Here is a 15,517-nt window from a genome sequence, read left to right on the forward strand (position 1 = left end):
TAATCATTTTTTTTCCATTTTACACTGTAGAAGAGAGAAAATAATTAAGCTTTGAAATATGGCAGGTAGCTGATCCCCCTGAGTCTCTTGTTATGAGCTATGTGACTTTGTGGCAATTATTTAATCTCAGAAATCACATAATTGATATTGAGTGGATCTCATGGTACTTGATAAAGTATAGCAGCATGTACATTCTGGAACACAGTAAGACTTAAATGAATGGATGTGTTTATAAGAGATGGATAATGTACATGGGTGCTTGGTTTAGAATATAATCAGTCAAAGATTAAAAAAAGAAATAGATATATTTAAAGCTATCTAGTACAAAATAATGGTTAAGATGTAGCAGAGTAGGGAATATTCAGGGGCAGCCTCTCTGAGGAAAACGCTGAAAACGCGAGAGTGTATGGGGAAGGATGGTGGGAGGGGACGACCAGGAGGGGAGTCAGTGAGCAGAATGTAAAGTAAATTATAAAAAAAAAGAATACAGAGGAGCTACTTCCTCTTTAGTAACTGGACAATAATATGAAACATGTACCTATAAGGATGTACACCCCTAATCTGTCCACTGTTATTTTTGCTAACATATCCTATTTAGCTGATGAGTTAGTATTGAATATGACAGTATATCCCTATTCCCCTAGCTACTCTCCCTTCAAGAATTTTCTCCTGAAGTATTTTAACAGTGTTTAGATTGGTTGTCCTTCCAGGGTCATTCATTTTACACTATGCTCTCAAAATTAATAACAACATTTTATAAATTGAACACCACCAATGGCTCTCTACAACCTAAAAGATGGCTACTAATTTACAAAGTATATATGGTTTGTCAAAATACAACATCAGTTTGTTCTTGTTCATCTGACTCATCATCTACTTTTTTTGTTTTATCTCATTCAGCCAAAGACAAATCCTATAGCAGCCACACTGTTTCAAGTTTCTGTTGTTCTCAGCACAGGCCACTCCCTCTGTACAAAGAATGTTGCATACTTTCCCACTTGGAATGTGGTGGAGGCTCTCAAAATAAAGAGTTCTCTGCACTGCAAAGCTTTCACTAAGCTTAAAGACAGGGATTTCTTGATCCTTGTAATTGTGTAGTTTAGCATAATGTACCTTAAAAAGGGTCAGTAACTGTGGAATGAGTGAATGGATGATTTGAAAGAATCTGAAAAAATAACTATATCAATCAATGAATGTGTAATTTAAAAAAATGTTATAGAATAATACAAGTTCATTTTAACATTTTAACATGTTATTAATATTTTATCCTGTTATTTTATAAAATAATATCATTATAAACACACTGTATTATATATACTTAGAGGAATGTGTTATGTGTGTGTGTGTTATGAAGATGAGAAAATGATAAAATTTTAACATTTCTAGGCCAGCATTTTTTATTAATATAATGTGAACTCTTGTGAAATATTGTTTCAGAATTCAAGGGATGTTTGGTTTGTCTAGAAATCTAAATAGGAAGAAGAAAGTCAGGTGGGCACAGCTGAGTATGTGAGTGCCTTGGATGTATACTGTAGGATTTTTTGTCATGTTCAAAGCAAAGAAATAAAAAGAACAAAAGCTTATGAACCAAAAAAAAATATTGTGTGAAAGATACATTGCAATTGATAAAGAAATTGCTTAGTATGCATGATGCCCTGGTCTCAGGGGCCCAGCACCATACAAACCCCAACTGGTGGCCTATGTAATCTGCAGATAGAAACATGAGCATTTAACTTTCAGGACCATCTTGAGCTGCCTAGCAAGTTTAAGTCCCAACTAAACTTAAAACTCTCTATCTCAAACACAAATCATCATATACAAATTATGTATGCTTTACTTCCAGAATTACTTTATGGTTAAAATTTAGTAAACCTGGAAGAATAGACACGTTTTAAAGCATAAAGCTAAATTTAGGAATTAAGAACACTCGTTTTTAAAGGCTTGTGTATGAAATAATGTGTTTCTGAAACTTAGTTACACACCTCTCACTTTTCTTTTTTAGATTAACATGACTCTCCCAAAGAGTTGGCTTCTTATTTTAACAACATAAATAATTAAGAGTAATAATTGTTGTCAGTTATAAAACAAAATGTGGTTAGAGAAAAATAGCACTCAAAATCATAAATAATTATCATTTTATGCCTCAAATATGCACACCCTTCTAGCGCCTGGAGCAATCAAAGTCGTCTTTACCAATACAGCGCATGAATCCTTCCTCCCACTGACGGTAAAGTTGGCATAACTCAGGATCACTACAGTCAGAACCTCATTAGGATGTGCCAGGTAATTATTATCCTGGACCCTGATACTGGTGGTAAGTCACTCAATAAATGTCTCAGTAGTATTTCTGAGAGAACCTTAGTAGAATAATTTTTAAACATAATAACAATGTGATAAACTAATATTTTAACCAAATGTTTTATTATTAATTTTTGTGCTGTATCAGTCTGCTGCTTTGTATAATCACCCACAGTCACCACCAGTCTCGTGAATGCTAGACATGATGTTAGCATACATTGTATATATATATATTGTATAACAATATATGTATTGTTATATATATAATGTATAACAATATATGTATTGTTAATATTTTCTAATAGATCAAGTATTTTACCTACAAATATTTAATATTTAAATATCCACAGTTCAAATTTTATATTAAAGATAGACAAACATTTTACACTACAATGTAGATTAAATATATAACAAAAAATAAATACTTCTATGTGTTTTTCTATACAGTAAATTTTGGCATAGAAATATACACTTACAGAAGTCCAGTACATACTGTGGATTAAAAATGTAGACTCAGCATTCAGACAAACATATAAAACTTTGAATCTTGTCAAGCTATGACTTCAAGAAACATTTGTTTTTAGATCTTTTGCATGCAGAGAACTATTAAAAGCTACATATAATTATCTGTTTTATTGTGATCAAAGTTTTAAGTTATATATTAACTGATGTTTACTCTAATTGCATCCTGGTGAGGTTTCTTAATGCTCAAAGTCTGTCAACATTTAACTATATACATAAGCTCACCTTATCACTGTTTCTGTTATAGGAGTGACTTCAACAACTTCTCAGCAGTACTTGTTAGGAAGTTGAAATTGTTTAAACATGAGCATAGACAACATTAGGCAAAATTAATGATGCTAAGGTTTAGAGACATTTTTTTGTCTTTTCTTTTGATATGCCTGGCTCCAGACTTCTGAGGCCGTTGTGCTAGCATATGTTTTCAGTGTCTCACCTGACAAGTAAAAGCATATTCCCTGTTTACCTTCTTGTGTCTCCCTTTTTCTTTGTTCTTGGATTTTGTCTTAAGCTTACAGGCAAAGGAAAATGTCTCCCTGTGTTAGATTATACTAAGGGACTGGGTACTGTGCATCACTTGTTTTTGAGATGTTTAGAAATCAAAATATCAAATAAAGTGATGTTTATTCAAGAAAATGTCAGTTACATTACCCAGTGGAAAAATGATTTACATGCATTTCCAGTATTTTGAGAATTCAATTCTTTTATTTGTAGTTTGCTCTATCTGAATCATATTTATACATACTTCTTTGTTTTCTGGAGGCTTGACCTATCAAGAGACCTTCTTTCTAATTCATTCATTTTTCTCTATTTTTACTCAATGTTCATTTTCCCAAACATAATATACGCTTATATCAAATTCCTTTACCTATTTGATATAATTTTGAAAGTACTGCATTATAAAAAGTAAAAATATGATGTATTAAATAAATTTTGTTTGAATATGTATATATATATGTATATAAATATATATATAGTTTCATATACACCCAAAATTTCTTGACTGTGATCATTATGTAAAAGCTATTTATTATTACTGGTATAGTATATAACTGTACACTAAATTATGTGCTAACTTGACATTGAAGTCTGACATTACTCTTGATTAAAATGTACTTATCCTCAACTTTAAAAAAAATCTAAATTTTGATTCGATTGCAATAAAAAACACACATTCCCAGTCAAGTGATCTTTCTATGGCAATTCAGTTGGAACATGTAAATATTAATTTAGAAATTTATCATCCATTTGTTTATTTTGGAAAATGTAATTGAAGCAAACTGACACTTTCAAAATACTTATTAACCTTAAATTAATAAAAAGGTTTGATAAAAAATTAAATTAATATTTCCTGCACTTGAAGATACTGACTTATTTATAATGTTAGACCAACCTTTGTGTCTATGAGATCCATCCATGTTGCTAAATTCAATGTGATTTTCATCAGCCCAGTAGAGTCTATGGTTGACATAATCTATTGTCAGTGCCATAGGTCTAGAAATCTTGGTTTCTATGACAACACTCTGATTTGTTCCATCCATTCCGATACGGCCAATGTGAGGATACTCACAGCAATCAATCCAGTACAAATTCCTAGGAAACAAAATCAATAGCCATTTCATTGACCTAGATGCTAGAGTAAAACATTACAAAATATTTGCCTGTTGTTTCACTGTTCCAAATTAATTCTTAATGTATCTCTGAGTTGTGGTTTTCATGACTGGCTTCAGGGCAAACTGTTCTTTTTTTGTTTTGCAAATGAACCATGTATATTGTTTGGGATATTCATTCTAAATTAAGCATATGTTTTTGTTAAAATACAAAAGCATAGATTTTTTTCTACACCTGTAAAACTTAAGATGCATACAACTAATTATTGTAAAATTATGAAAGCTGTATAATGTTACAAGAATCAAAGAAACGATTCTTGTTTTATTCATCTATTACTAATCTATCTACCTACCTATTGTCAGCTTTGAGTTCATACACATTTAAACTATAGAAGTAATTTCTTTGAATAAACATTATGATTATCATTAATCACAAGCCTACATGAATCTGTCAGGCATTATATATCTAATGACAAATGAGAAGAATTTTATAACAGCACTTTCTTTTCATAGTGAGAAGTTCCAGGACAGAAAGTGAGGGTTGAGCAAAATTTAAATAAAACTTATATTGATACTGTTGTGAGTAATGCTAATCAGGCTGAATTAGCAATTAATACTGTATGCTATAAAGTACAAAAAAAAAATAAGCAGCACATTACAGAGGAATAATGCTATATTTAAACTAATTTTACTTCTGTCAAAAATTTCATTATAAAATAGTTGTTAGTCATTCCTTTATGCTTTTCTCATCACTTTTGAAGTTCATTAATCCATCCTCATTTTCTAGCTCTTTTTTTTTTCTACATAGACTGCTTAGCATTTGATTCACCATAATAAAAATATACAAACATGTTTGTTTGACAGACAACATGAATTTTAAGCTGAAAATGTTCAATTTCTAAATGAAAAGAAAAGGCATTTAGAATAAAAGGTGTATTCTTTTTTCTGGGTAATAATTTATTTTTTGAAATGTTTTTAATTGGATATACTTTGTATTTACACTTTAGATAATATCCCTTTACCCCCAATCCCATCCCCCCTCCCATATCCTCCATGAAGGAGGAAGTTCTATATTCTTAAATGCTGAGTATTTGATGTCAACTTAGAGACATTTATAAAGCATTGCACATAGGAAAAATTTCTGAATGTTTTGGAAGACAATGATATTATTCAAATGGATGAACATAAGATATAAAATTTTTTATCCCATTAGGTCTACAAGCCATTCATGTTCCCATGTGTTCCGTCTCTTCCTATATTTCCCATGTCCTGAGAAGGACTGCTAGGATAAAATATACAAGGATGGAATAATACTTACAAAATTATTTACATTACTATATTATAACATTTATCAGCAATAATGGATATAGATGCAAACTATGGTATGCACCTTTTACATATAATCATCAGAATGACACATGCTATTATTTCAGTGGTTAATAGATCATTTGGGAAAATAGCTGAAAAATATATTTTTAGACATAAAGTATGGAGCTAAAGTTCACTGAAAGGGCTCTGGAAAGGATGTTTGGGGTCCTATATTTAAAACAACAAAACATGCTTGCAATGGTTTAGATAGTATATTTTTTTTTTTAAAAAAATCATGTTTAGCCTACTCCTCTTATTAAAGAAAGTTTAACTGTTCTGGTGGCAATATTCAGGACTTGTGTGCTTCTGGCTTCTCCCTTCTTTCTTTGGATGTTTACTTGAAACAGACCCTCAAGCCCTGGTCATTTTATTACTGAAAAGTCAAATATGATGAAGAAGAAAAGTGTGGTAGTAGAGCCTGGAAGTTGAGCTAGCGGCATAGTTCATTTTGCACATACTTAATGATTCCAAGAAAGTCAAACTACTTTGATATTGAATATTCTTGTGTGTAGTATAAGAAATGTTATAAAAATAATTACATTTTTTCTCAGAAGCAAATTCAGAAAACAACTCCAAAATGCTCTTTCAATGTATGGTTGATTCATTGCATTAACATTTCAGTGATTCCATGGTCAGTTCTTGACTTATCTCTCACCAACATCGGAGAAAAAAATGACAACTCTTTATAAAATAAAATTTAATCTGCCATTTGTCAAATGGCAGATTAAATCCTATAAAAATCACAGTAGTGGGTGACATGGAAAAGTTTGATTATATTTTTATTTACAAGTGTCATAAATGTAGGTAGCATCTTTGAGTTGGAACCATATTATAATCTATGAGAAGTGTGTTAAACTTGGTAGTATTGAATTGTAGCTATTAAAATAGGTAGCTTGGTAAAAGTCTTCTTGTTTTGTAATTGCGTTTTGTTTTGCATGTACTTTACGCTCATGGTAACTATTAGGTCTTCAATGCATACTGTCAAGCCCTTGAAAAAATCAAGTACTGACTAAAAAATATATTCACATAGTTTTATGTAAAAATTATTTTAATATCTGAAAAAACAGTACTGACAAAAATGTATAATTTTAAGCAAAAATTGTTTAAAATCTGTACATTTATCTTTGTTTTGTAAAATAGTCGTTTAAAAAAATAAAAAATAAAAAAAATTTAAAATAAGTACAAGAGCAGAGAACATATCTACCCTCTATGCTATTAGAATCTACTTTCCTATCAATAACCTCGAGTTATTCCTTACTATATTTCATCCGGATGTTCTTAACTCTCATTGGCCAGCCCTCAGTGCCATGTTCTCTTGACTACTAACACATAGTGTGTCTCTTCCTCCTCATTTACCTTCTTCTTCACCCACCTCCCCATGGTTCTTCTCTAACCTCCAGCCTGGGAATCCTAACCCCCACCTATGTCTATTCTTCCCAGCTATTTACATCTTAATTTAATGATCAGAAATACCTTGAGAGTAAGGTCACACAGCATCACTTGAGTTTATATGCAGACTCTCTTATTTCTGGCACAACCAGGTTTTGAAGAACTAGTTTAAGTGTTAGAATATAAGCAGCATCAAGCCAATACACTTTACTTACCTCTCTGCTTTTTCTGGTAAAATTCTCATTCACACTTCTAATTTCAGCTAGGAGTCATTTCTAAGAGTTATCCCTAGATGTATTTCTATTGTAATTTTTCATGGTTTGAAAATATTATGACAATTGCAAAGACCTTAAAGCAATGGCTATTGATAGTCTTCCTAACTGTCCTATTACTTAATCTTTTATATAACCATACCTGTTTTATATTCAGATCTCAGACCATTATATTTCAGGAAATATCCCCAGTCTCAGTGAGAGAATTTTTTCTAACATAAACCTACTGTATCCATTTCTTTTTCTTTTTCTTTTTCTTTTTTCTTTTTTCTTTCTTTTTTTTTTTTTTTGACCAATGATAAGATTAGGATTGGACATAGGAAACGTTCCTTCCTAAGGAAAAGGTAAATGACATGGAGACAGGGTGACTATAAAGAAATCAGGCAGAACTCATCCCTTGCCACCTTTGGAGAATATTAAGAATATTAACACTTAAGTAAATTTCAGCCATATTTGTGTCAGTAATATTACATTTGTTAAGTAATACTTTTAGTTGTGTGTTCTTCAGTAGATTAAATTTTTTTTCTCAATTTTTCATAGTTCTATAGAAGACAAGACACATCTACCATGTTCTGATGGTAGACAGACTGTTTGCCTCTGTTATTTGTTTGTTTGCTTGATTGCTTTGACTTGGTTATATGACTTGTTTTAGCCAATAAAATATCAGTAAATAAAAAAAATAGGTAGCTTTGATTCAAAAATGATAACATTGCATTTATTTCTTTGATTCTATAATGGTATACAAGTATATGTTCCAAATATTGTCCAAAAATAAAATCGAAGGAGTCTTTTATAGTATCCACGATAATTCCTCCTTAACTATTTTTATTGAAAATGTTTTTGATGGAATTATGTTGATGACAACTGAAGGCTGTGTTCAGTTTATTAGGTAATAACTGTATTCTGAAAGAAATAAAACCAGAGACTGATCAGCTTTACTTACTAGACTATGAACATTGTTTGCTTCTTAAACAAGAAATACTATTTATGTTTATAAAATGGAAATGTTTCTTTAATTAGAAGTAAAGGTTCTCAATTGGCTTAAAAAAAGAAGCTAAATCAGTTTGAGTTTCTAAGCAGTACAACAAATGAGACAGTCAAACTAAAAGTTTATGACAAAATATCAAAACAATGATATAATCTACATATTTAAGTATGAATAGGAATGACATATATAAATGGTTTGGTTTAAGTTATTTTAAAATTATGTTACTATAGTAAATAATAGAGTATACATAACTACATAGAGAAAATCTGAAATGTGTACACTCTCTTTGAAACAGCAATACAGTGCAACTTCTATATGATTCCATATGCTTTTCTCAAATTAATGTTAAAATTATCCTGCACTGTATATTCTGACATAATCATTTCTTACTTATAAACACAAAGACATAAAACAGAGATAGACTAATATTAGCAATAACCAAAATTGAATGGTGGCTAAAGTGATCATTTCAGTTACTCTTCAAAACATACTTTGAAAAGTGTATTTCCACTAAACTTCTGCTGGCTTTTCAGAAAGTGTCCTACTTTAAAACAACCGTTTTCTCTAAGTTTGTTATTTTAACCTACATGTTCCGTAGGTTGAACTGCAGAAGTAATTTTAAGCATGCAGCTAAGCTACCTTACAGTGTAAAAGGTGAAAGCTATACATTCTATACATACCAAAACAATGTAATTGAAAGTAATAAAAATAGTCATACTGTGTAAGTTTTGCCCTTCCCATTGAACTCTGACACATTAATGGATGTGACCTGCTCCTCAAAATATCTGCAATGGGTACCCTATTCTCATGCTCTAAAACTATGGTACTTTGCTTTTCCTCTTGAATTCATTTAATGATGCAATCTCCTTTGCTCTCTAGGTACCAAATATGCCTCCTGCTTTAACAGTAGTGTGTATACTCTTTAGAGCTTTGATCAAGTCAATACTTTCAGGGTCTTCTTTTCTCCACAGTATTAGGCACCATCATCAGTTACATCTCTTTGTTGTATTCACTTTATTGGCCTCTTTAAAATTCTTTAACATACATGTAAAAAGCAGATATTTTAAATCGATTTTCAGGTTATTGCTTTGTTAGCTACGGCCATGCTTACTAAGCTTGATTGTAAAAAAGTTCTATATATTCATATATTACTTTCATTTCCATTTCAGTTACCTAGAGATTTTTCACAATGAGAGTAATCTAAAGATTTAATACTTTTAACAGTTTTACAAACCCGGCTCGCGGATCTAAAGACAGGTCCCTGGGAAACTTCAGTCTTTTGCTAACAAGCACGGTAGGGTACAAGCCATTGAGTTTCGATACTTCAATTATCCTTTTCTCTGTGTCAGACCAATAGAGGTTTTTGCCAATCCAATCAACAGCAAGTGCATTGGGGACAGCAGTGTTATGCACTACCTAACAAAATAAGAATTTAGAAAGTTAACAATATAAATGGCTTCAATAAGAATCAAGCAATTGTTTCTAGATTTTAATTGAGATACAGAATTCCATTTAAACTAAAGAAATTAAATCTAGATAAATAAGAGAACAATCTAGCACAACAAATTACTTATTTAAAAGTGTTATCCAATGTGCATTTAGTCTTCTACAAGTTATATATATGTTTATAGAAATTAATGCATATAAATAGATCCTAAGTAGATGCACAGTTGGTGACCTCATTTAATTAGAATTTATCTGCTCATCCTCTCAAACAAAAGGAAATTTTTTTCTATTGCATGTGCATACAAAACCTTAGTATTTATTTTTATCAGATGTTGTCATGGCTTTTAACCTGTAAAGTATTATATTAAGAATCAGGAGTGTGCCCTGTGATTTAACATAACACTGAAATAAAAGAATTTTGCTTTTGATTGCAACCGGTGGAATTCCTGAGGTTGTTGGCTTTAGGAATAAAGATATACGTTTTGCATTTTCGTTATAATATGTATAAGTAATTCTTTCTACATAAGATAGGTATTTGAATTTTTAGTACTTTTGGGAGTATGTGAAAGGAAAGAAATGGAATCATAGAAAATCATTATACAATTAAAGAAAGAAATATGAAATTTTGGAGTCATACTTTGTCTTTATTTATTTTGTTTTTGCTATTTTCTTTACTTAAATTTTAAATGTTATTCCTTTCCTGGTTCCATTGTGGAATCTCCGTATTGAATGCTGCCTCCCTCTGCTTCTGTGAGAGTGTCTCACCATAAACACAATCCCTCCCATCTCCCCCACTGGCGTTCCCCTACACTGGAGTATTGAACCTTCACAGGGCCAAGAGCCTCTCCACTTTTGATGGCTGATAAGTTCAACCTCTGTCACAAATGCTGCTGGCACCATGGGTTCCTCCATATGTACCCTATGGTTTGTGATTTAGTCACTGGGAACTATAGGGGCTCTGGTTGATCAATATTGTTGTTCTTCCTGTGGGGTTTTAAACACCTTCAGCTTCTTCAGGCCTGTTTCTAACTCCTCCATTGGAAGCTACCAAAAGTGTCTTTCGAGACTCTGGCATAGTCTCTGAGGAGACAGCTACATGAGGCATAAACAATATTGTCTGGGTTTGGTGACTTCATATAGGAAGGCACGCCAGATGGAGCAGTCCCTGGTTGGCTTTTCCACCAGTCTCTGTTCCACACTTTTCTCTGTATTTCTTCCTGTGAATATTTTGTTCCCACTCTTAAGGAAGACTGAAGTAATTATTCATTGACCTTCTAACTTCTTGAGCTTCCTGTGTTATGTGGATTGTATCTTGGGTAATCTGAGATTTTGAGCTAATATCCTCTTATCAGTGAATACATAGCATGTGTGTTCTTTTGAGATTGGGTTACCTCACTCAGGATCATATTTTCTAGTTCCATCCTTTGTCTAAGAATTTCATGAAGTAATTGTTTTTAATAGCTAAGTAGTACTCCATCACGAAAATTTCTGTACCCATTCATCTGTTGAAGGACATCTGGGTTCTTTGTAGCTTCTAGATATTATAATAAGGCTGCTATGAACATAGTGGAGCAGATGTCTCAGTTATATGTTGGGGAATCTTTTGGGTATATGCCCAGGAGTAGTATAGCTGGGCCCTCAGATAGTACTATGTCAAGTTTTCATAGGAACCACCAGACTTATTTTCAGAGTGGTTGTAGTAGCTTGCAATCCCACCAAAAATGGAGTGTTCCTCTTTAAACATCCTCACCAGCATCTGCTATCACCTGAGGCTTTGATCTTAGCCATTCTGACTGGTGTGAGGTGGAATCTCAGTGTTGCTTTGATTTGCATTTCCTTGATGAATAAAGCTGTTGAAGATTTCTTTAGGTGCTTCTCAGCCATTCAGTATTTTTCAGTAAAGAATTCTTTGTTTAGCTCTGTACCCCATTTTAATAGGGTTATGTGATTCTCTTGAGTTCTTTTTATATAATAAATAGTAGCCCTCTATTGGGTGTAGGATTGGTAAAGATGTTTTCCCAATGCTTGCTGTTATTTTGTCCTATTGACAATGTCTTTTGTCTTACAGAAGCTTTGCAATTTTATTAGGTCACATTTGCTGATTCTTGATCTTAGAGTATAAGCCATTGGTGTTCTGTTTAGGAAAATTTCCTGTGTTGAGGCTTTTCTACAGTTTCTCTTTTATTAGTTTCAGTGTCTCTGTTTTTTGTGGAGGTGCTTGATCCACTTGAACTTGAGTTCTGTACAAGGTGATAAGAATGGATCAATTTGCATTCTTCTATATGCTGACTTCCATTTGAACCAGCACCACTTTTTGAAAATGCTGTCTTTTTTCCATTGGATGGTTTTAGCTCCTTTGTCAAAGATCAAGTGACCATATGTTGCGTTTGGTCATTTCTAGGTTTTCAGTTCTATTACATTGATCTATTTGCCTGTCTCTATACTAACACCATACAGTTTTTTCATGGTTGCTCTGTAATAGAAGTTGAAGTTGGGGATCATAATTACCCCAGAAGTTCTTTTATTGTTGAGAATAGTTTTTGCTATCCTGGGTTTTTTATTATTCCAAATGAGTTGGCAAATTGCTCCTTCCAGCTCTATGAATAATTTTGATGGGTATTTCACTGAATCCGTTGATGGCTTTGGCAAGATGGACATTTTTACTATATTAATCTTGCCAATCCATGTGCATGGGAGATCTTTCCATCTTCTGAGATCTTCTTAGATTTCTATCTTCAGAGACTTGAAGTATTTGTCATACAGATCTTTCACTTTCTTGATTAGAGTCACACCAAAACATTATGTATTGTTTGTAACTATTGTGAATGATGTCATATTCCTAATTTCTTTCTCAGCCTATATATCCTTTACATTGTTGAAGGCTACTGATTCGTTTGAGTTAATTTTCTATTCAGCCATTTTGCCGACATTGTTTATCAGCTGTAGGTGTTCTCTGGTGGAATTTTTGGGGTCACTTGAGTATACAATTATATTATTGGAAATAGTAATATTTTGTCTCTTCCTTTCCAGTTTGTATCCCCTTGATGTCTTTTGGTTGTTTAATTGCTCTTGCTAGGACTTCAAGTACTATATGAATAGGTAGGGAGAAAATGGGCAGCCTGGTCTAGTTCCTGATTTTAGTGGGATTGCTTAAAGTTTCTCTCCATTCAGTTTGATGTTGGTTACTTGTTTGTTGTATATTGCTTTTGCTATCTTCAGGTATAGACCTTGAATTCCTGATTTTTCCAAGCTTTTAAACTGAATGGATGTTTTTCAACATCTAATGAGATGATCATGCTTTTTTTTCCTTTGAGTATGTTTATTTAGTGGATTACATTGATGGATTTGATATATTGAACCATCCCTGCATCCCTGGAATGAAGCCTACAATATTACAATACATATTCGTTTTGATGTGTTCTTGGAATCGATTTGCAGGAATTTGTCTGAGTATTTTTGCATCAACATTCATGGGAAATATTGTTCTGAAGTTCTCTTTCTTGCTTGGGTTTGTGTAATTAAGGTATAAGCATAATTCTGGCTTTGTAGAAGGAATTTGGTCGTGTTCCTTTTGTTTCTCTTTTGTGGTTTAGTTGAAGAGTATCGATATTATGTCTTCTAAGAAGGTCTGATAAAATTGTGCACTAAATCCATCTGGTCCTGGGCTGTTTTTGCTTGGGAGGCTTTGATGATTGATTCTATTTCCTTAGGGGTTATTGACTGTTTAGATGGTTTATCTGATCCTGACTTAGCTTTGCTACCTCTAACTGTCTAAAAAAATTTCCATTTCATCCAGATTTCCCAGTTTTGTTGAGTATAGGCTTTGATCATAGAATTTTATAGATTGTTTTTTTCAATTTCCTCTGTTTCTATTGTTATCTCTCCTTTTCATTTCTGATTTTGTTAATTTGGATACTCACTCTGTGCCCTCTGGTTAGTCTGGCTATGAGTTTATTAATCTTTTCAATTTTTTTAAAGAATCACCTTCTAATTTTCTGGATTTTTTATACAGATATTTTTAAAACTTGGTTGATTTCAGCCCTGAGTTTGATTATTTCCTGCTTTCTAATCCTCTTGGGTGTATTTGATTCTTTTTGTTCTAGAGCTTTTAGGTGTGCTGTCAAGCTGCCAGTGTCTGCTTTCTCCAGTATCTTTTTGGAGGCGCTCAGAGCTTTGAGTTTTCCTCTTAGCACTGCTTTCATTGTATCACATGAGTTTTGGTATGTGGTTCCTTCATTTTTATTAAATTCTAAAAAGTCTTTAATTAATTTATTTATTTCTTTCTTGACCAAGTTATCATTGAGCAAAGCATAGTTCAGCTTCAGTTTATGTGCCCTCTTTTTATTTTATTTTATTTTTGTTTTTGTTATTGAAGACTATTGTTAGCCTATGGAGATCTGATAGAATGCATATGATTATTTTAATCTTCTATCTTTTGAGGCCTGTTTTGTGACCAGTTTATAACCAATTTTAGAGAAGGTACCATGAGATGCTAAGAAAAAGATGTATTTTTTGTTTTGGATGAAATTTCCTATAGATATCTGTCAAATGCATTTAGTTCATACCTTCTGTTAGTTTTACCTTGTCTCTGTACAGTTTTTGTTTCCATGATCTGTCCATTGAAGATAGTGTGGTGTTGAAGTCTCCCACTATTATTATGTGTGGTGCAATATATGTTTTGTGCTTTAGCCAGTTTCTTTTATGAATGTGGGTCCCCTTGCATTTTGATCATAGATATTTAGAGTTGAGGGATCATCCTGGCAGATTTTTCATTTGATGAGTATGAAATGTCCTTCTTTATCTTTTTTTTTTTTGATAACTTTTGGTTAAAATCAATTATATTTTGTATTTTAATGAGTACTGCAGATTGTATCTTTGGACCATTTTTATAAGCTGCCAAGGGTAATGACATAGAAAAGTAGTAGGGTCTGAATAGGTTGCTATGATACTAACTTAATGTTTAGACTGCTTCATCTTTCTTCCAGATTCCAAATTTGAAATTTGACATTGCTATTTCAGTGAACACCAATGAACTAGTTTAAAGTAGCAACAGAATGAAAGTTGGAAGGTTATAGAAATGTTACTTTTAAAAATCATCTTCAAAATACAATACCATACATTATTAAAACATGTATTATAAGAAAATATATAATTGAGTTACATAAATTTGATGCTTAATTTCAAAATTTATCAGAGATCAAAATCTGCTCATTCATTTAACTACGTTATTGTCCTGATAAGCAACCTACTTCTATAGTCCTATTATTTACAAGTCTTTAATAACAATATGATTTATTTATGCATTGTGTGTGTGTTGGTCTGTTTATATAGGCTAATGTTAGCACCTGCAAGAATCTATTATGTAACCAGTTGCCTTCTTGATACCCACCCAGGCCAGATTAGAGCTTTCTGTCCATGAAACAGGAGTTACAGAGAGTTGTGAGCCATTTTAGGTGGGTGTTGGGAATTAAAACTTGGTCCTTTTCAAAAATATCAAGTACTCTTAGTACCTGAGCACTTTCTAAAGCACCTAACAACTTATATAAAATACATCTTGCAGCATATACATTGAAGTAATCTTTTTATTTAAAATTTAAGATAACAGTAAAGTGGTACTAAGTAGCTCA

General features: G+C 32.3%; 1 protein-coding gene across 1 annotated transcript in view; it reads right to left on the bottom strand.

The window, feature by feature from the left end:
* Positions 1-15,517, bottom strand: part of LRP1B (LDL receptor related protein 1B) — a gene marked incomplete at both ends in the record, with an annotated part of 1,929,155 nt that overhangs the window by 216,979 nt on the left and 1,696,659 nt on the right. The window contains 2 exons of the mRNA XM_080928219.1: positions 4,211-4,410; positions 9,679-9,860. Coding sequence (XP_080784345.1) covers positions 4,211-4,410; positions 9,679-9,860 — 382 coding nt within the window. The remainder of the gene's footprint in view (positions 1-4,210; positions 4,411-9,678; positions 9,861-15,517) is intronic.

Source organism: Micromys minutus (assembly GCF_963924665.1).
Source record: "Micromys minutus genome assembly, chromosome: 13".
Taxonomy (NCBI): Eukaryota; Metazoa; Chordata; class Mammalia; order Rodentia; family Muridae; genus Micromys; species Micromys minutus.